This window comes from Artemia franciscana, unplaced genomic scaffold, assembly GCF_032884065.1.
Source record: "Artemia franciscana unplaced genomic scaffold, ASM3288406v1 PGA_scaffold_32, whole genome shotgun sequence".
Lineage (NCBI taxonomy): Eukaryota > Metazoa > Arthropoda > Branchiopoda > Anostraca > Artemiidae > Artemia > Artemia franciscana.
The window spans coordinates 2,060,277-2,081,198 of record NW_027062665.1 but is presented as its reverse complement, the minus strand read 5'-3'; the positions used below and the strand labels follow the sequence as shown (position 1 = coordinate 2,081,198).

Below are 20,922 nucleotides of genomic sequence, written 5' to 3'. Positions count from 1 at the left end.
TCTATTACTTTTTTGTACTGTGTAATAAATGAATAAATTAATTTAGTGTGCACAACAGAAGAACAACATTGTATTTAATTGGGATTAAATGAATAAAAAAAACAAGTTTTTTTAACTGAAAGTAAGGAGCGACATTAAAACTTAAAACGAACAGAAATTACTACGTATACGAAAGGGGCTTTTCCTCCTCAACGCCCCGCTATTTACGCTAAAGTTGGACTCTTTCTCTTAACACTAATTTTTAAAACAGGAAAAACCTTTAGCGTAAAGAGCGGAGCGTTGAGGAGGAAAAGCCCCTTTCATATATGGAGTAATTTCTGTTCGTTTTTTAACTTTCAGTTAAAAAAAACTTGTTTTTATTTATTTAATTTCTGAACGTTTTTCAATTAATGCATGTTTTGATTTTGGCTCTCCGCACATAAGTAATTAAAACGAAATGCGTATATTAATTTTTTTTGGCTGAATGGCTTTGTCATAGTTTTAATCGGAAGATTTTGAGAAAAAAGGAGCGGGGGAGGAGGCCTAGTTGCCCTCCAATTTTTTGATTACTTAAAAAAGACAACTGAAACTTTTAATTTTTTACGAACATTTTCATTAGTAAAAATATACGTAACTTACGAAATAACTCACGTAAAGAACTTCTATATTTGTATGTTTTTATTACGTATATGAGGGGGTTCACCCCCTTGTCAATATCTCGCTTTTTACACTAAAACTTGAATTTTGTCCCAATTCCTTAAGAATGACCCCTGAATCACAAAGGCTGTAGAATAAATAGTTGAAATTGCTAAAAATACTTAGCGTAAAGAGCGAGGTATTACGAGGAAGTGAAGCCCTCATATGTGTAATAATTTCTGTTTGTTTTTAGTTTTAATGCTGCTCCTTACTTTCAGTTGAAAAAACTTTTCATATTTATTTTTTCATTTTTTTTAATAATCTTAGAAAGTCTTGCGCCCCCTTCATTGAAATTTTCTTCCCCCATGACAAATTCACCTATGGAAAGATCCTACCACGTAACCCCCCTCAACTTCTCCCCCCCCCAAAACCAAAAAAATCCCCCTGAAAACGTCTTTAAACTTCCCAATAACCATTAATATCTGTAAACAACGGTCAAAGTTTGCAACTTGCAGCCCCTCCCATGGGGACTGTGGGAGAGTAAGTCGTCCCCAAAGACATAGTTATTAGGTTTTTCGAATATGGTGAATAAAATGGCTATATCAGAATTTTGATGTGGTGACTTTGGGGAAAAAATGAGCGTGGGAGGAGGCCTAGGTGCCCCTTTTGTGTACGCAATTCTTTTGGTCACTTAAAAGGGGCACTAGAACTTTTAGTTTCCGTTAGAATGAGCCATCTCGCGACATTCTAGGACCACTGAGTTGATATGATCACCCTGGAAAAAAAATAAACACGCATCCGTGATCTGTCTTCTGGCAAAAAATGCGAAATTCTACATTTTTATAGATAGGAGCTTGAGACTTCTACATCAGGGTTCTCTGATACGCTGAACCTGATGGTGTGATTTTCGTTGAGATTATATTAATTTTAGGGGGTGTTTCCCCCTATTTTGTAAGATAAGACAAATTTTATCTGGCTCGTAACTTTTGATGGGTAAGACTAAACTTGATAAAACTTATATATTTAATATCATCATTAAAATGTGATTCTTTTTATGTAACTATTGGTATCAAAATTCCGTTTTTTAGACTTTTGGTTACTATTGAGCCGGGTCGCTCCTTACTACAGTTCGTTACCACGATCTTTTTGATTAGTTGCCAGAAAGAAAATTGAATGCCTTGCAATTTTTACTTAAAACAATCCACAGAGCCTGAGAAAATTTATCTTATTTGCGAAAAAAGGGGAAACATCCCCTAAAAGTCATACAGCCTTAATGAAAGTCACACCATCAGATTCATTGTATCAGAGAACCCTACTGTAGAAGTTTCAAGCTACTATCTGCAAAAATGTGGAATTCTTTATTCTTTGTCACAGGACGGATCACGGATGCGTGTTTATTTGTTTTTTTCCCCTAGGGATGATCGTATCGCATACACCATCAGATTCATTGTATCAGAGAACCCTACTGTAGAGGTTTCAAGCTCCTATCTCCAAAAATGTGGAATTTGGTATTTTTTGCCAGAAGAAAGATCACAGATGCATGTTTCTTTGTTTTTTTGGTTTTTTTTTGGTTTTTTCCAGGACTGATCGTGTCAACCCAGTGGTCCTAGAATGTCGCGAGAGGGCTCATTCGAACGGAAATTTGAAGTTCTAGTCCCCTTTTTAATGGAGCAAAAAATAAAGGGCAGCTACATGGGAGGATCTTTCCATGGAGGAAGAGAGTTTCCATGAAGGGGACGCTGGATTTTCCAATGATTTAAGAAACAATCAGAAATGGAAAAAAAGTTTTTTCAACTGAAAGTAAGGAGGAACATTAAAACTTAAAACGAGAAGAAATTATTACGTATATGATAGGCTTCGTCCCCTCCTCAATACCTCACTCTTTACGCTAAGGTATTTTTAGTAATCTCAAAAGTGCTATTTGTTCTAATTGAACGGCCTTTGTGATTCAGGGGTCATTCTTAAAGAATTGGAACGAAATTGGAACTTTAGCGTAAAGAGAGAGGTATTGACAAGGGGGCGAGAAATTATACGAATATAGAAGTTTGTTACGTAAGTTAATTCTTAAGTTACGTATGTTTATTACTAATAAAGACATTCGTAAACAAAATTAAAAGTTCTAGTGCCCTTTTTAAGTAACCGAAAATTTGGAAGGCAAGTAGGCCTTTTTTCTCCCTCCTTCGGCCTTTTTTCTCAAAATTGTCCGATAAAACTTTTGAGAAAGCCATTTAGCCAAAAAAAGTAAAATTAATATGCAAATTGTGTTGTAATTATTCATGTACGGTGCGCCAAAATCGAAACCTATATTAATTAAAAAACGTTCAGAAATTAAATATATAAAAAAAAAAAAAAATTTTTAACTGAAAGTAAGGAGCGACGTTAAAACTTAAAACGAACAGAAGTTATTCTGTATATGAAAGGGGCTGTCCCCTCCTCAACGCCCGCTCTTTTCGCTAAAGTTCGAATTTTGTTCGAATTCCTTAAGAATGACGCCTGAATCACAAAGGTCGTTTAATTAGAATAAATAGCTATTTTGAAAGTACTAAAAAAACTTTAGCGTAAAGAGCGAGGTATTCACGAGGGGGCGAATCCCCTCATACACGTAATATTTCTGTTAGTTTTAAGTTTAATGTTGCTCCTTACTTTGAGTTGAGAAAACTTAGTTTTTTATTTAATTTCTGATTGTTTTTAAATAATGCTGGGAAATCTGGCACCCCCTTCATCGAAAATTCACTTCCCCCATGAAAAATTTCTCCATGGAAAGATCCTCCCACGTAACTCTCTACCCCCACCCCTACCACCTCCCCCACCAGAAAAGTCTCTCCTGAAAACGTATAACGTTTCCTGAAACGTATATACTTCCCAATAACCAATACTATATGAAAACAATGGACACAGTTCATAACTTGCAGCCCTTCCCCCGGGAACTGTGGGGGATTAAGTCGTCCTCAGAGACATAGTTATTAAATTTGTCGACTATGCTGAACAAAATGGCTATCTCAAAATTTTGATCCGGTGACTTTGGAGGAAAATGAACGTTGGAGGGGGCCTAGTTGCGCTCCAATTTTGTTGGTCACTTAAAAAGAGCACTAGAACTTTTAATTTCTGTCCGAATGAGCCCTCTCGCAACATTATATGACCACTGGGTCGATACGATCATCCCTGGAGAAAAAAAAACAAATAAACACGCACCCGTGATCTTTCTTCTGGCAAAAATGCAAAATTCCACATTTTGTAGATAGGAGCTTGAAACCTATACAGTGGGGTTCTCTAGTACGCTGAATCTGATGATGCGATTTTCATTGAGATTCTTTGACTTTTATGGAGTGTTTCCCTGTTTTTTCTAAAATAAGGTAAATTTTCTTAGCCTCATAACTTTTGATCAATAGGACTAAACTTAAGGAAACGATATTTAAAATCACCATAAAAATCTAATTCTTTTGATGCATCTGTTGACATCAAAATTCCATTTTTTAGAGTTTCGGTTACTATTAAGCTGGGTCGCTCCTTACTTACAGTTCGTTACCATGAACAGTTTGATAATTTTAGTTAAACCTACTGTATAAACAGGAGAAATAGATAAACAGTTATAAATTATGATAAATTTACTTTGAATCAAATTCAATTTGGGATTTATCAAAACTCTAACACGCAAAACCCAGCCATTATCCTGTGTTTATTACACAGGATAATCCTGTGTAATATATCCTCCATTATCCTGATTTTCCATTATCCTCCATTATCCATTATATATCCACAGGATATATCCTCCATTATCCTGTGTTTATTACACAGGAAGGCAGATCTATTATGCCTTGTTGTAGGACGACAAAAATGAACTAAAGTTTAGGTCAAGATCATTAGCTGAATTTTGCTGATTCAAAAGAGGCATGTCATAAAACAGTTTCTGGGGCATGGCCTGTTTAACACTTTAGAGTCATACAGTTATACCTATTCTAAAAATATTCTGTAGGCACAACATTCCAGTGGAGTCTTCTAGGCTAAGGGTTGTGTTCTGTGTAATTATCTAACCGGTACTGGAAGGTGATTTATTTAACAAATACATGAAAGTTATAATTTATTTTATTTCCCTTACCAACAAAACCAAAAACAATGCTGTAGATCACACACAATAATTAAATAAAGAAAAATTCAAAACAACACAAAAAGACTGCATACACTATACAGGAGAAATTATTTCAGCATTGAAAAAATTAAAAAAAGATATTGAAAAAAGCATTTAAAAAAATGAAAAAGAGGATCATGCTTAAGAATAAAGTTCAAGTTATTTTACTATAGTGTTTTAGAAATCTTTGTTAATTGTTTTAAATGCTTTTGCATTTTTTTTATTTATTATTTTTGCAATGCTTAAATTATTCTGTATTATTGTTATTTTAGCTATGTATTTATGTTTTATTATTTATTATTATTATTATTTATATTATTATAATTTGTTATAACATTTTTATCTTGCGTTTGTTATTGTTCTTGTCCAAAAGAATAAAAAATTTTGCAGTCCTGAGAAGCAAAGTTGCAAGTATCTCTTAATCAATCCTGTTGAAAACCCTTTTAAGGAAAATTGAAAATTTTGAGACCACGGATACATGCAACCAGTGTTTTATGTATCAGATGTTATTTTTTTTTGGGGGGGGGGAGCTTGGTTGCTAGAAAGACAATTTTTCTGTGACAGGAGAAGCCTTTTGCACTAATCTTAAGGGATATATTCCCCTCCTTCATATCTTCTCACCTTCTGGTGAGTGCTGGTGTGTTTGGAAGCTGATTAAAAAAAAATAAGGTGTAGAAACTACGTGTTTTAGGTTTCTGAAGCGTCGCTTAAAATGTTTATTTAGTTTTCTAATAGCTCTTTGTTCTACCTGCCCAAATTTTGTAGAAAATTAAAGCTATATTAGAAAATTTTTTATATAGAAAAATACAAGGATTAAATTATTATTTAACTGTAAGGGTTTACATACATAATGAACATTTTTTAAGTTTACAATTTTTGAAGAAAATTCAAGATGCTAATCTAAGAAAGTTTTCTTTTTTGTCTTTTAGTTGTATGTCCTCCGTGTCTAAATGAAAGGAAAGATGTTATCAGTACTGAATCTGAAGTCATCCCAAAGCCTAGTCACAAATTGGCTTTAATCGTTCCTGTTCGAGACAGACTTGAAGAACTTCTAGAATTTATACCTTATATGAAAAAGTTCCTTGGTAACCAGGGAGTCACTTCAGAAATATTGGTTATCAACCAGGTAATTATATGCAAATTGTGTACTGTTAAAAAAAAATGTAAATGATTTTTAGCTTGTTCCTTTATCTGGTTTCGACCCCAAGTTGTTGTGATTCAAACGTCTGCATCTTGATCAATCTTTGGAGAGAACCTCTACCAGTGCGTCTGAGCCTCTTTTTTATAAATCTGAGCCTCTGGAGTCTCATTGAATCAGTACCCGATGTAGACTAAATACCCAATTTCTAATTGTTTACTAAGCTATCCAGTGAATCAGCTGTATGATATTAAATTTCTTCTAAACTCTGTTTAAACAGGTTTCAACACTGACCCCAAGGTGAAGTGACCTTGACATGAAAATGAATTTTATGGCCTTTAAAGTACCAAAAACATAAAAAAGGAAAAATATATTTTGTCCCCTAGACCCATCTTAGGTCTATTCACACCTAAAAACGGCCATTTTCTAAGGTTAATCTAAAAAAAAGTTTTTCTGGTGGAAGTAGGCCCAAAGAGCAAAGATCAAACTTATGAAAAAAATTTATTGTTTTGCATTTTATGCAACATAGATCTGCATTGGTCCAAATAACCTGACTTTTACTTTTCAAATTTGTAGAATTAAAAACGAATTTTTTAGTTTAATTAGTTTTAAATTTCAGTAATTTTACTGAAAGCTGATCTTACTTGAGGTGTTAGGAGAACTAAATTGTATACTAACATTTATTGGTCTCAGGGCTGGTGAAATACTATCAAGAGCCTTATAAATTAGGATTTTATTTTCCACAGGGTACTTAAAGACTTTTCTGTTCCTAATCATGTTTTGATGCTTTGATTTTGTGTTTTCAGTAAAGTGCTAGTTTTTTAGAGTTTTACAAATTTAGGGTCTTTTTTTATTAGCTTTTATTTGTTTTTAGTTTTTTAAAATATACACAATAAACCTTATGCAAAGATTTGTTGTTTCAAGGCCATGAAACTAAAGAAGTCACAAGAGTTTTTGTTAAAATAGGTTGTTGACGACCGGGACATAGGAATATAAATGACGACCGGGACACTCAAAGAGAAAGCGACCGGGACACAAGGAATGTTCGATTAGCAATCACCATCAACAAAGCACCGGGACACAAATGACGACCGGGACACAGGGAATATAAATGACAACGACTGACGTCATGTTTGTCAACTGATGAAATTACATACCGGGACACCGGGACACAAATGACGACCGGGACACGGGGAATATAAATGACGACCGGGAACCTCAAAGAGAGATTACAGACTGGGACACCTGGACACAAATCACGACCAGGACACAGGGAATATAAATGACGACCGGGACACAGAGACACAACTACAACGGGGACGCCGGGGGCACAGGCGGGATATATAAATGACGACCGGGACACAGGGATTGTTCGAATAGAAATTACAGAAAGGGACACCGGGACACAAATGACGACCGGGACACAGGGAATATAAATGACGACCGGGAACCTCAAAGTGAAACTACAGATTGGGACACCCGGACACAAATCACGACCAGGACACACGGAATATAAATGACGACCGGGACACAACTACAACGGGGACGCCGGGGGCACAGGCGGGATATATAAATGACGACCGGGACACAGGGATTGTTCGAATAGAAATTACAGACCGGGACACCGGGACACAAATGACGACCGGGACACAGGGAATATAAATGACGACCGGGACACTCAAAGAGAAATTACAAACTGGGTCACCGGGACACAAATGACGACCGGGATACAGGGAATATAAATGACGACCGGGACACAGGGACACATCATTAGAATAATGAGGTATAGATCTGAATACGGATTGTTTTTCCCATGGACAATTATATGTTGCATGTTCAAGAGTCAGTAAACCTGACAATCTATTTATATGCACAGACAATGGGACAGCGAAGAATGTTGTATGCTCGCACGTTTTACGTAGTTAAAAATATATATATATATATATATATATATATATATATATATATATATATATATATATATATATATATATATATATATATATATATATATACTAGCTGTTGGGGTGGCGCTTCGCGCCCCCCCAAGCCCCCCCGCGCGCGTAAGTCGTTACGCGCCATTGTAGCTGTGTCCCTGTGTCCCACCTGTGAATAGAGATAGATATAAATATATATTTTTAACTACGTAAAACATGCGAATATACAACATTCTTCGCTGCCCCATTGTCTGTGCATATAAATAGCATTTATATTCCCTGTGTCCCGGTCGTCATTTATATTCCCTGTGTCCCAGTGTCCCGGTCGTCATTTGTGTCCCGGTGTCCCGGTCTGTAATTTCTATTCAAACAATCCCTGTGTCTTAGTCGTCAATTATATATCCCGCCTCTGCCCCCGGCGTCCCCGTTGTAGTTGTGTCCCTGCGTCCCGGTCCTCATTTATATTCCCGGTCGTGATTTGTGTCCGGGTGTCCCAGTCTGTAATTTTTCTTTGAGGTTCCCGGTCGTCATTTATATTCCCTCTGTGTCGGTCGTCATTTGTGTCCCGGTCTGTAATTTATCTTTGAGCAGTCTGTAATTTTTCTTTGAGTGTCCCGGTCGTCATTTATATTCCCTGTGTCCCAGTTTTTATTCTTATTTTTCTCCTTTATTTTTCAATTTTTTTCCTTTTTTTTCTTTTTCAGTTTTTAGTTTGTTTTATTAGTTTTTAGTTTTTTTGTAGTTTTTACCTTTTTTTTTATTTTTTTTATTATTTAATTTTTTACCTTTTTTAGTATTTTCTTTTTAGTTTTTTTGTAGTTTTTACCTTTTTATTTATTTTTCTTCTTTTGCATTAATGCTAAAGCCAAGGTTCGAACCTGGAACCTCTCGGACCTAGAACCTGGAACGTAACGCTGTACCAACTCAGCTACTTCGGTTGAATACATTCGTTTTTGAATTGGTATATGATGACTAACTTCATGACGACATACAGCTCAATCCTTGTAATGACGTCAGTCGACAGACAGACAAACAACTTATTTTTATATATATAGATATATATATATATATATATATATATATATATATATATATATATATATATATATATATATATATCTATATATATAAAAATAAGTTGTTTGTCTGTCTGTCGACTGACGTCATTCGGATTGAGCTGTATGTCGTCATGAAGTTAGTTGTCGTCATGTTTGTTATGACGACGTCATGTTTGTCTGTCTGTCGATTGACGTCATTCGGGTTGAGCTGTATGTCGTCATGAAGTTAGTTGTCGTCATGTTTGTTATGACGACGTCATGTTTGTCAACTGATGAAATTACAGACCGGAACACCGGGACACAAATGACGACCAGGACACCAGGAAACAGGGAATATAAATGACGACCGGGACACTCAAAGAGAAATTACAGACAGGGACACCGGGACACAAATAACGACCGAATCTATCTATATATATAAAAACTACCGTTGGGGGACATATAAATAGATTGTCAGGTTTACCGACTCTTGAACATGCAACATAAAAAAAAAACTAAAAACTGAAAAACAAAAAAAAAACTGAAAAAAGGAAAAAAACTGAAAAATAAAGGAGGATATATATATATATATATATATATATATATATATATATATATATATATATATATATATATATATATGATATATATATATATATTCTATATATATATAAATAAGTTGTCTGTCTGTGTGTCTGTCTGTGGATCAGGTGACGTCATGTTTCTGTGTTGACTGACGTCATGAAATTAGTTGTCGTCATTTTTGCTTTGACGGTGACGTCATTAATGGTATTTAAGACATGCGTTCACGGAAAAATGTTTAATTGTAAAATGACTGAAGAACCTACAATGGCAACAGCCGAGGAAGCTGCTCAAAGAGTCTATGCCAAAAAACTTGCTGCTGATAAAGAAAGTAAGAAAAGAAAGCGTGCCGAGGAATCACAAGAACAGCAAGAAAACAGGCTTGCAGCTGATAGAGAAAGTAAGAAAAGAAAGCGTGCCGAGGAATCACAAGAACAGCATGAAAACAGGCTTGCGGCTAAAGAACGCAAAACCGTGCAGTTAGATGAAAATCCACCTGGAAAGCGAGAGTCAAAACATATCAAAACTGAAAATGATAGCGATGATGATTGGGTTTGGGATTTTGACTTGGATAAGGTCATCAATGCCTACCAGATTTAAGTTAAAAAAACAAAGGTTCGGCGATATGTACTTCATAGTGACGCTGAAAAATAAAGAAGAAAAAAAACTGAAAAAATGTAAAAAACTAAAAAAACTAAAAAGAAAAAACACTCAAAGATAAATTACAGACCGGGACACAAATGACGACCGACACAGAGGGATTATAAATGACGACCAGGAACCTCAAAGAAAAATTACAGACTGGGACACCCGGACACAAATCACGACCGGGAATATAAATGACGACCGGGACGCAGGGAAACAACTACAACGGGGACGCCGGGGGCACAGGCGGGATATATAATTGACGACTGAGACACAGGGATTGTTTGAATAGAAATTACAGACCGGGACACAAATGACAACCGGGACACTGGGACACAGGGAATATAAATGACGACCGGGACACTCAAAGAGAAAATACAAACTGGGACACTAGGACACAAATGACGACCGGGACACAGGGAATATAAATGCTATTTATATGCACAGACAATGGGACAGCGAAGAATGTTGTATATTCGCATGTTTTACGTAGTTAAAAATATATATTTATATATATCTCTATTCACAGGTGGGACACAGCTACAATGGCGCGTAACCAATATGGCACGTAACGACTTACGCGCGCGGGGGGGCTTGGGGGGCGCGAAGCGCCCCACCAACTAGGTGTTGGGGTGGCGCGAAGCGAGTTGTGTGTATGCATGTTTGTTTGTTTGTAAAAAGAGCGTTTGCATATGACGTCATTATTAGTACATAAGGCTTTGTATATGCACAGACATATAAATATAAATGCTATTTATATGCACAGACAATGGGACAGCGAAGGATGTTGTATATTCGCATGTTTTACGTAGTTAAAAATATATATTTATATCTATCTCTATTCACAGGTGGGACACAGGGACACAGCTACAATGGTGCGTAACTAATATGGCGCGTAACGACTTACGCGCGCGGGGGGGCTTGGGGGGGCGCGAAGCGCCCCACCAACTAGGTGTTGGGGTGGCGCGAAGCGCCACCCCAAGAGCTAGTATATATATATATCTATATATATATATATATATATATATATATATATATATATATATATATATATATATATATATATATATATATAAGTTGTCTGTCTGTGTGTCTGTCAGTCAGGTGACGTCATGTTTCTGTGTCGACTGACGTCATGAAGTTAGTTGTCGTCATGTTTGCTATGACGGTGACGTCATTAACGGTATTTAAGACATTTGTTCACGGAAAAATGTTTAATTGTAAAATGACTGAAGAATCTACAATGGCAACAGCCGAGGAAGCTGCTAAAAGAGTTTATGCCAAAAAACTTGCTGCTGATAGAGAAAGTAAGAAAAGAAAGCGTTCCGAGGAATAACAAGAACAGCAAGAAAACAGGCTTGCAGCTGATAGAGAAAGTAAGAAAAGAAAGCGTGCCGGGGAATCACAAGAACAGCAAGAAAACAGGCTTGCGGCTAAAGAACGCAAAACCGCGCAGTTAGATGAAAATCCACCTGGACAGCGAGAGTCAAAACATATCAAAACTGAAAATGATAGCGATGATGATTGGGTTTGGGATTTTGACTTGGATAAGGTCATCAATGCCTACCAGATTTAAGTTAAAAAAAACAAAGGTTCGTCGATATGTACTTCATAGTGACGCTGAAAAATAAAGAAGAAAAATAAAACTGAAAAAAGAAAAAAGGTAAAAAACTAAAGAAAAACTAAAAAGAAAAAACACTCAAAGTGAAATTACAGACCGGGACACAAATGACGACCGAGACAGAGGGAATATAAGTGACGACCGGGAACCTCAAAGAGAAATTACAGACTGGGACACCCGGACACAAATCACGACCGGGACACAGGGAATATAAATGACGACCGGGATACAGGGGCACAACTACAACGGGGACGCCGGGGGCACGGGCGGGATATATAAATGACGACCGGGACACAGGGATTGTTCGAATAGAAATTACAGACCGGGACACCGGGACACAAATGGCACCGGGACACAGGGAATATAAATGACGACCGGGACACTCAAAGAGAAATTACAAACTGGGACACCGGGACACAAATGACGACCGGGACACAGGGAATATAAATGACTACCGGGACACAGGGACACATCATTAGAATAATGAGGTATAGATCTGAATACGGATTGTTTTTCCCATGGACAATTATATGTTGCATGTTCAAGAGTCAGTAAACCTGACAATCTATTTATATGCACAGACAATGGGACAGCGAAGAATGTTGTATATTCGCATGTTTTACGTAGTTAAAAACATATATTTATATCTATCTCTATTCACAGGTGGGACACAGGGACACAACTACAATGGCGCGTAACTAATATGGCGCGTAACGACTTACGCGCGCGGGGGGCTTGGGGGGGGCGCGAAGCGCCCCACCAACTAGGTGTTGGGGTGGCGCGAAGCGCCACCCCAACAGCTAGTATATCTATATATATAAAAATAAGTTGTCTGTCTGTGTGTCTGTCTGTGGATCAGGTGACGTCATGTTTCTGTGTTGACTGACGTCATGAAATTAGTTGCCGTCATTTTTGCTTTGACGGTGACGTCATTCAAGATATTTAAGACATATGTTCACGTAGAAATCTATTAATGTTTAAGTTTACAATGACTGATGAACTTACAATGGCAAAAGCCGGTGAAGATGCTCAAAGAGTCTATGCCAAAAAACTTGCTGCTGATAGAGAAAGTCAGAAAAGAAAGCGTGCCGAGGAATCAAAAGAACAGCAAGGAAACAGGCTTGAGGCTAAAGAACGCAAAACCGCGCAGTTAGATGAAGATCCACCTGGACAGCGAGAGTCAAAACATATCAAAACTGAAAATGATAGCGATGATGATTGGGTTTGGGGTTTTGACTTGGATAAGGTCATCAATGCCTACCAGATTTTAGTTAAAAAAACAAAAGTTGGGCGATATGTATTTCATAGTGAAGCCAGTCAGTCGACGGCCAACCTACCATCTTCAAAGATACCACGATAGGAAGACTCTACACCGTTAACCCCAATCAACATGAATGCTTCTTTCTACGCCTGCTTTTGGTGAATGTACCCGGTCCGACATCCTTTGAGTATTTGAGAACTGTAAACGGTACTATACATGACACTTACCGTAGTGCATGCCAAGCTCTGAATTTATTGAAGAATGACCAACACTGGGATAACTGCATCAATGACGCGTGCGAAACGTCAACCCCAAGTCAAATTCGTGCATTGTTTCGCATCATTTTAACAACTTGCTCTCCATCAGCTCCTACAGAGTTATGGGAAAAATATAAGTCAAAAATGTCCGAAGATATACTCCATCGAAAACAGTTAGAGACGTCAGATATGACTTTTGATTTTACATCAGAAATTTATAACTAAACTTTAGTTATTATAGAAGATTTGTGCGTACGTATGGCAAACAAACCTCTTCAGGATTTGGGAATGCCTTCACCTAACCGTATCGCTGCTGTTTCGACATGTGTAGAATTGGATCGTGAACAAAGTTGCAGTACGAGTGATCTATTGTCGTATGTACAAAATAACATTTCCAAGTTAACGTCGGAACAAAAAGACATTTATGATACGATAATGCATTGTGTCGATAACAACGTTGGAGAAATTTTCTTTTTGGATGCGCCAGGAGGTACTGGTAAAACGTTTGTGATAAAACTGATTCTGGCATCAATTTGATCAAAAAATGATATAGCGTTGGCAATTGCGTCGTCCGGAATAGCCGCAACATTGCTGCCTGGTGGAAGAACTGCTCATTCCGCTTTGAAATTGCCTCTCAATTTGCATTCTACAGAAACTCCCACGTGCAATATTTCCAAATCATCTGGGATGGGTAAAGTATTGCAGCAATGCAAACTTATTATTTGGGATGAGTGCACAATGGCACAAAAAAAATCGCTCGAGGCTCTGGATCAATGCTTAAAAGATTTGAGAGGGAAGTCGAAACCCTTTGGCAGCACATTAATATTGCTTGCGGGAGATTTCAGGCAAACATTACCTATAATACCTAGATCAACTCCTGCAGACGAAATGAATGCTTGCCTGAAAAATTCTAATTTATGGACACACGTAAAAATATTAAAATTAACTACAAATATGCGTGTCCGATTGCAAAACGATGACTCTGGTCAAACATTTTCAGATCAATTGCTGGCAATTGGAAACGGAAAGCTCCCAGTAGACTCAATTTCAGGACGTATACAACTACCTGCTGATTTCTGTAATTTAGTGACGTCCAAAAATGAATTGATTGAAAAAGTATTTCCGAATATTCTAAAAAATTATAAAAATAATAAATGGCTAAGTGAAAGAGCGATTCTCGCACCCAAAAATATAGACATCCACGAAATCAACAATATTGTTTGACCAAGATTCTAGACCAGGCAGTCCTTTACAAGTCAGTCGACACAGTTTTGGAACCAAATGAAGCGGTTAATTATCCATCTGAATTTTTAAATTCCATAGATCTTTCAGGGTTTCCACCACACGTGCTACAACTAAAAATAGGCGTACCAATAATACTTTTAAGAAATATCAACCCACCAAAGCTTTGCAATGGCACGCGACTTGCCGTAAAAAAAAAACAATGGAAAACCTAATAGAGGCCACAATCTTGACAGGGCCTTTTGAGGGTGAGGCTGTTCTTATTCCTCGCATTCCCATGATTCCAACGGATCTGCCTTTTCAATTTAAAAGATTGCAATTCCCAATTCGATTAGCATTTGCAATCACCATTAACAAAGCTCAAGGTCAATCATTAGAAAAATGTGGTATAGATCTTAATACTGATTGTTTTTCCCATGGACAATTGTACGTTGCATGTTCGAGGGTCGGTAAACCTTACAATCTATTTATATGCAGCGACAATTGGACAGCGAAGAATGTTGTATATTCGCAAGTTTTACGCAGTTAATTTGTATTGTATCTATCTATCTATATAAAAACGAGTTGTGTGTATGCATGTTTGTTTGTTTGTAAAAAGAGCGTTTGCATATGACGTCATTATTAGTACATACGGCTTTGTATATGCACAGACAATGGGAAAGTCAAGAATGTTGTATATTCACAATGTTTACGTAGTTTAACTCCTGCAGACGAAATGAATGCTTGCCTGAAAAATTCTAATTTATGGGCACACGTAAAAATATTAAAATTAACTACAAATATGCGTGTCCGATTGCAAAACGATGACTCTGGTCAAACATTTTCAGATCAATTGCTGGCAATTGGAAACGGAAAGCTCCCAGTAGACTCAATTTCAGGACGTATACAACTACCTGCTGATTTCTGTAATTTAGTGACGTCCAAAAATGAATTGATTGAAAAAGTATTTCCGAATATTCTAAAAAATTATAAAAATAATAAATGGCTAAGTGAAAGAGCGATTCTCGCACCCAAAAATATAGACATCCACGAAATCAACAATATTGTTTTGACCAAGATTCTAGACCAGGCAGTCCTTTACAAGTCAGTCGACACAGTTTTGGAACCAAATGAAGCGGTTAATTATCCATCTGAATTTTTAAATTCCATAGATCTTTCAGGGTTTCCACCACACGTGCTACAACTAAAAATAGGCGTACCAATAATACTTTTAAGAAATATCAACCCACCAAAGCTTTGCAATGGCACGCGACTTGCCGTAAAAAAAAAAACAATGGAAAACCTAATAGAGGCCACAATCTTGACAGGGCCTTTTGAGGGTGAGGCTGTTCTTATTCCTCGCATTCCCATGATTCCAACGGATCTGCCTTTTCAATTTAAAAGATTGCAATTCCCAATTCGATTAGCATTTACAATCACCATTAACAAAGCTCAAGGTCAATCATTAGAAAAATGTGGTATAGATCTTAATACTGATTGTTTTTCCCATGGACAATTGTACGTTGCATGTTCGAGGGTCGGTAAACCTGACAATCTATTTATATGCAGCGACAATTGGACAGCGAAGAATGTTGTATATTCGCAAGTTTTACGCAGTTAATTTGTATTGTATCTATCTATCTATATAAAAACGAGTTGTGTGTATACATACGGCTTTGTATATGCACAGACAATGGGAAAGTCAAGAATGTTGTATATTCGCAATTTTTACGTAGTTTAACTCCTGCAGACGAAATGAATGCTTGCCTCAAAAATTCTAATTTATGGGCACACGTAAAAATATTAAAATTAACTACAAATATGCGTGTCCGATTGCAAAACGATGACTCTGGTCAAACATTTTCAGATCAATTGCTGGCAATTGGAAACGGAAAGCTCCCAGTAGTGGGAAAGCCAAGAATGCTGTATATTCGCAATTTTTACGTAGTTTGAAACACATATATAAATCTATCTATATTCACAGGTGGGACACAGGGACACAACTACAATGGCACGTAACTAATATGGCGCGTAACGACTTACGCGCGCGGGGGGGCTTGGGGGGCGCGAAGCGCCCCACGGTGTTGGGGTGGTGCGAAGCGCCACCCCAACAGCTAGTAATTGTATATGTATCCTGTTTCTTGAAAACGGCTCCATATTTTTTGGAAAAATTGGAACCCTGGGATATTCTCGCGTAAATAACGATCTAGATATGTCAGAAGTCTGATAAAATTCGTTTAGAGCCTTAAATTTGGTTTTTGCAAATGACGTCAGTTACTATGTTAGTAAATCATGTAAGCATTTCTTAATTACAAGATTATTTTCTTGTATGATATCATGCATAGCTTAAATAAGATTGTTGGGTTTCCAACGCATAAGCTATTTTTATAATATAATGTCTGTTAGAAGACCCAAAAAACGAAAATTTGTAGTTACAGTTACAATGAATGCTGATTCTTTGGAACCAATACCTGAACTATCAAAAATGATAAGATGCGAAAATCGACAACTTGGATTGCGACAACACTAATACGGACAGCTAAAGCAAAGGTCATTGCTAAATTTTCTGAAGTAGTCAAAACCCAAAAACATGTCGAAAATGAAGTGAAGAGCAAAGATACACGCGGTTAGAAGACATGCGACACCGAACATGTGATCGAGTCAAAAATAAAAATGAAAAGCAAAAACACGCGTGGTTAGAACCAAACAAATTGAAAATGATAATGATGATACGGTTTTGGATTTTGACATGGATAAGATCATCAATGGCTGCCACACATTTGAAAATAAAAAAACCCGGACTAGATAAATCGTTGGAAGAAAAAGGAGTTTTTGTCCCACCACCTGAACAATTAAAAGAAACAGAGGTTCGGCGCTATGTCTTTCACAGAGCATATGAGCAAGTCCAAAATGAAAATGAATTTGGACGTCATGACTTTAAGAAAAGGCTCAAATTGTCTTCGTTTAGAACACAAGCGACAGTGGGAATACATATATGTCGCGTGCCGAGTGTGAGTCGGGTTTTCAGCTGTTAACCATATGGATTCGTCTGGTACTCTTGTCATGCTTCTTAGCATTTCTACTTCAAATATAGCGCGAAATAATGCTATTTTTGGTACGACATGGGCCTTTTTGATGGAGTTATTGAGACAAATTTGCAAAGTGCAAGTAGATAGGATCAAGTGCTTTAAATGAGCTATTAAACATCTTTCTATGATGCCACAATGGCTTGCTACTTCTGCTAGTCTTCCCACGGTTTGTGAAACCTACTAGGGGGATGGGAGGGGAAATTTCAAAACTTAGGTTTAAGGTTTTCAACCATGGAGATAATGGAAGTACAGTCTCATGATCCCTAGCCTTTCTAATCCTGATATGGCATCAAAAAGTGCTATATGGGACTTACTGACATCGTCATCAATACGGGCTCGTAAAAAGTACATAGATATAAAAGTTAGCTTTTAAGTGAGACCTTGAACAGCTCCTTATGACATTGCAATAGCCTGGTAGTTCTGTTCGATCAGTAGACGATTTATGAAAAATATTAAGGGCGGTGTAATTTCTGCTGACCTAGTTTTAATTTTGCTTGCCTAGTTTGACTAACCTCACTAAAGATAATTCACTAGAATGAGATTTTGGAAGCAATCCTAGTCGAAAATTTAGTTAAGTAGACAGTAGTTGCGTTTCAACCTGTAATAAAATTTTGAATAAATTATGTATTCAGTGTCAGCAGTCTATTTTGAAATTTTAGGTTTTACTATTGTTCTTTTTATGAACACATCATTATTTTATACCAATCTACATTCCTTTTATGAATCGTAATTGAAGCAATTGTTTAAGCTTGCCTGAAGCTATTGAAAATTCATGCAATATTTAAATCCGGTCCTTTGCTTTCTCATCTTTTGGCGTTAGGCATTTAGTTAGACGCTAAAATTTCAACCTAAATATTGTGGTTGGAGAAATTCATCAGTTTGACAAGACAATGGTTTATTTTTGACGTATTGGTATTGTTTTGTTTCATTAAAGCCAATAAAAAAAATATTCAGAGCCATTCCATTTTCTTTTCATTTTTAGGCCTGTTAGTTTGCATTTAGGCCACTATTTTGAATTTACTGTAGCTATATATGGCCTTAGACACCTCTTCTTATTATGCCTACTAATAAGACTGGGTATAGAAATTACCTTAGTTTTCTTCTTCCTTTTTTCTCTTTCGCCTCTCGACTTCTTAGTCTTCTATATTCATCTTCTTCTTTTAGGGGGACGGGTATCGCTTCAATCGAGCATCTCTTATTAACTCAGGCTTCCGACTAATGAAACAACACTGCCCAGATTGCGATTATTTTGCTATGCATGATGTAGATTTACTGCCATTGAATCCAGAACTAAAGTATTCCTATCCAGAGCATGGACCGCTGCACCTAGCTGCTCCACACTTGCATCCTAAATATCACTATGATAAGTTTGTTGGAGGTATTCTGCTGCTCACAATGTAAGTATTTACTGCCATTGAATTCAGAACTAAAATATTCCTATCCAGAGGATGAGCCACTACACCTAGCTGCTCCACACTTGCATCCAAAATATCGCTATGACAAGTTTGTTGAGTCATTCTGCTGCTCATAATGTCATTATTTACTGCCATTGAATTCAGAACTAGAATATTCCTATCCAGAGGATGAGCCAATACTCCTAGCTGCTCCACGCTTGCATCCAAAATATCGCTATGACAAGTTTGTTGAGGCATTCTGCTGCTCATGATGTCATTATTTACTGCCATTGAATTCAGAACTAAAATATTCCTATCCAGAGGATGAGCCAATACTCCTAGCTGCTCCACGCTTGCATCCAAAATATCGCTATGACAAGTTTGTTGAGGCATTCTGCTGCTCATAATGTCATTATTTACTGCCATTGAATTCAGAACTAAAATATTCCTATCCAGAGGATGAGCCACTACTCCTGGCTGCTCCACACTTGCATCCAAAATATCGCTGTGACAAGTTTGTTGAGGCATTCTGCTGCTCATAATGTCATTATTTACTGCCATTGAATTCAGAACTAAAATATTCCTATCCAGAGGATGAGCCACTACTCCTGGCTGCTCCACACTTGCATCCAAAATATCGCTATGACAAGTTTGTTGAGGCATTCTGCTGCTCATAATGTCATTATTTACTGCCATTGAATTCAGAACTAAAATATTCCTATCCAGAGGATGAGCCACTACTCCTGGCTGCTCCACACTTGCATCCAAAATATCTCTATGACAAGTTTGTTGAGGCATTCTGCTGCTCATAATGTCATTATTTACAGCCATTGAATTCAGAACTAAAATATTCCTATCCAGAGGATGAGCCACTACTCCTGGCTGCTCCACACTTGCATCCAAAATATCGCTATGACAAGTTTGTTGAGGCATTCTGCTGCTCATAATGTCTTTATTTACTGCCATTGAATTCAGAACTAAAATATTCTTATCCAGAGGATGAGCCACTACTCCTAGCTGCTCCACACTTGCATCCAAAATATCGCTATGACAAGTTTGTTGAGGCATTCTGCTGCTCACAATGTCATTATTTACTGCCATTGAATTCAGAACTAAAATGTTCCTACCCAGACAATGTGCCACTGCACTTAGCTGCTCCACACTTGCGTCGAAAATATAGTTCATTGGAGGTATTCTGCTGCTCACGATGTCAGTATTTGCTGCCATTGAATTCAGAACAGAAATATTCAGAGCACGGACCGCTTCACCTAACAGCTTCACATTTACATCCGAAATATCATGATTACAAATTTGTTGGGCGTACTCTGCTCCTCATAATTATCTCATCAAATTCAATTCCATTGAACTCAGAACTAAAACATCCCTATCCAGAGAACGGACCGCTGCACCTAGCTGCTCCACAAACAAGTTTGTCGGAGACATTCTGCTGCTCATTATATAAGTAGATTCAGATAGACTGGTAAATTCAGGCGAGTGAGATAAGTACAGACAAAGCACTTATCTCGCTTAGTATTGAGGGAAGCTCAGACACACTGGAATGATGCTATCTCTGTTTGTAAAAACATTATTTATGTTTTATATTTAAAAAAACATACTGTGATCAATTATGTTACTTCATATATTAGTTCCAGTTAATTGCTAGACTCCCTAATACCTTAGTCTAAAAATTTGCATCGACATTTTTGAGGAGAAGGCATCCATAGTAGAATCCACATTAAGATTTTCATATCTAAAATAAATAGATTGTCTTTGTCATAGTAATCTTTCTAGAAAAAAATCTTTCATTTTAAGTGTTATCTTAAGAGCTGAGATGTTATCCCTTGTCTGAGAGGACGCGGGTTCGAATCCCAGTGTACCCAATTCTTCAGTTTGGGACGGGGGTCAGTGGCGTGACTCTGTAAGCTTAGCAAGAGTCGACCCAGCTCTAAATGGGTACCTGGAGAAATCTGGGGAAGGTAAACAGGAAGGGTGTGCGAAA

At 37.2% G+C, this 20,922-nt stretch overlaps 1 protein-coding gene across 1 annotated transcript in view; it reads left to right on the top strand.

The window, feature by feature from the left end:
• Positions 1–20,922, top strand: part of LOC136041676 (xylosylprotein 4-beta-galactosyltransferase-like) — a 43,190-nt gene that overhangs the window by 12,594 nt on the left and 9,674 nt on the right. Inside the window, exons 2-3 of the mRNA XM_065726395.1 lie at positions 5,671–5,867; positions 18,694–18,926. Coding sequence (XP_065582467.1) covers positions 5,671–5,867; positions 18,694–18,926 — 430 coding nt within the window. The remainder of the gene's footprint in view (positions 1–5,670; positions 5,868–18,693; positions 18,927–20,922) is intronic.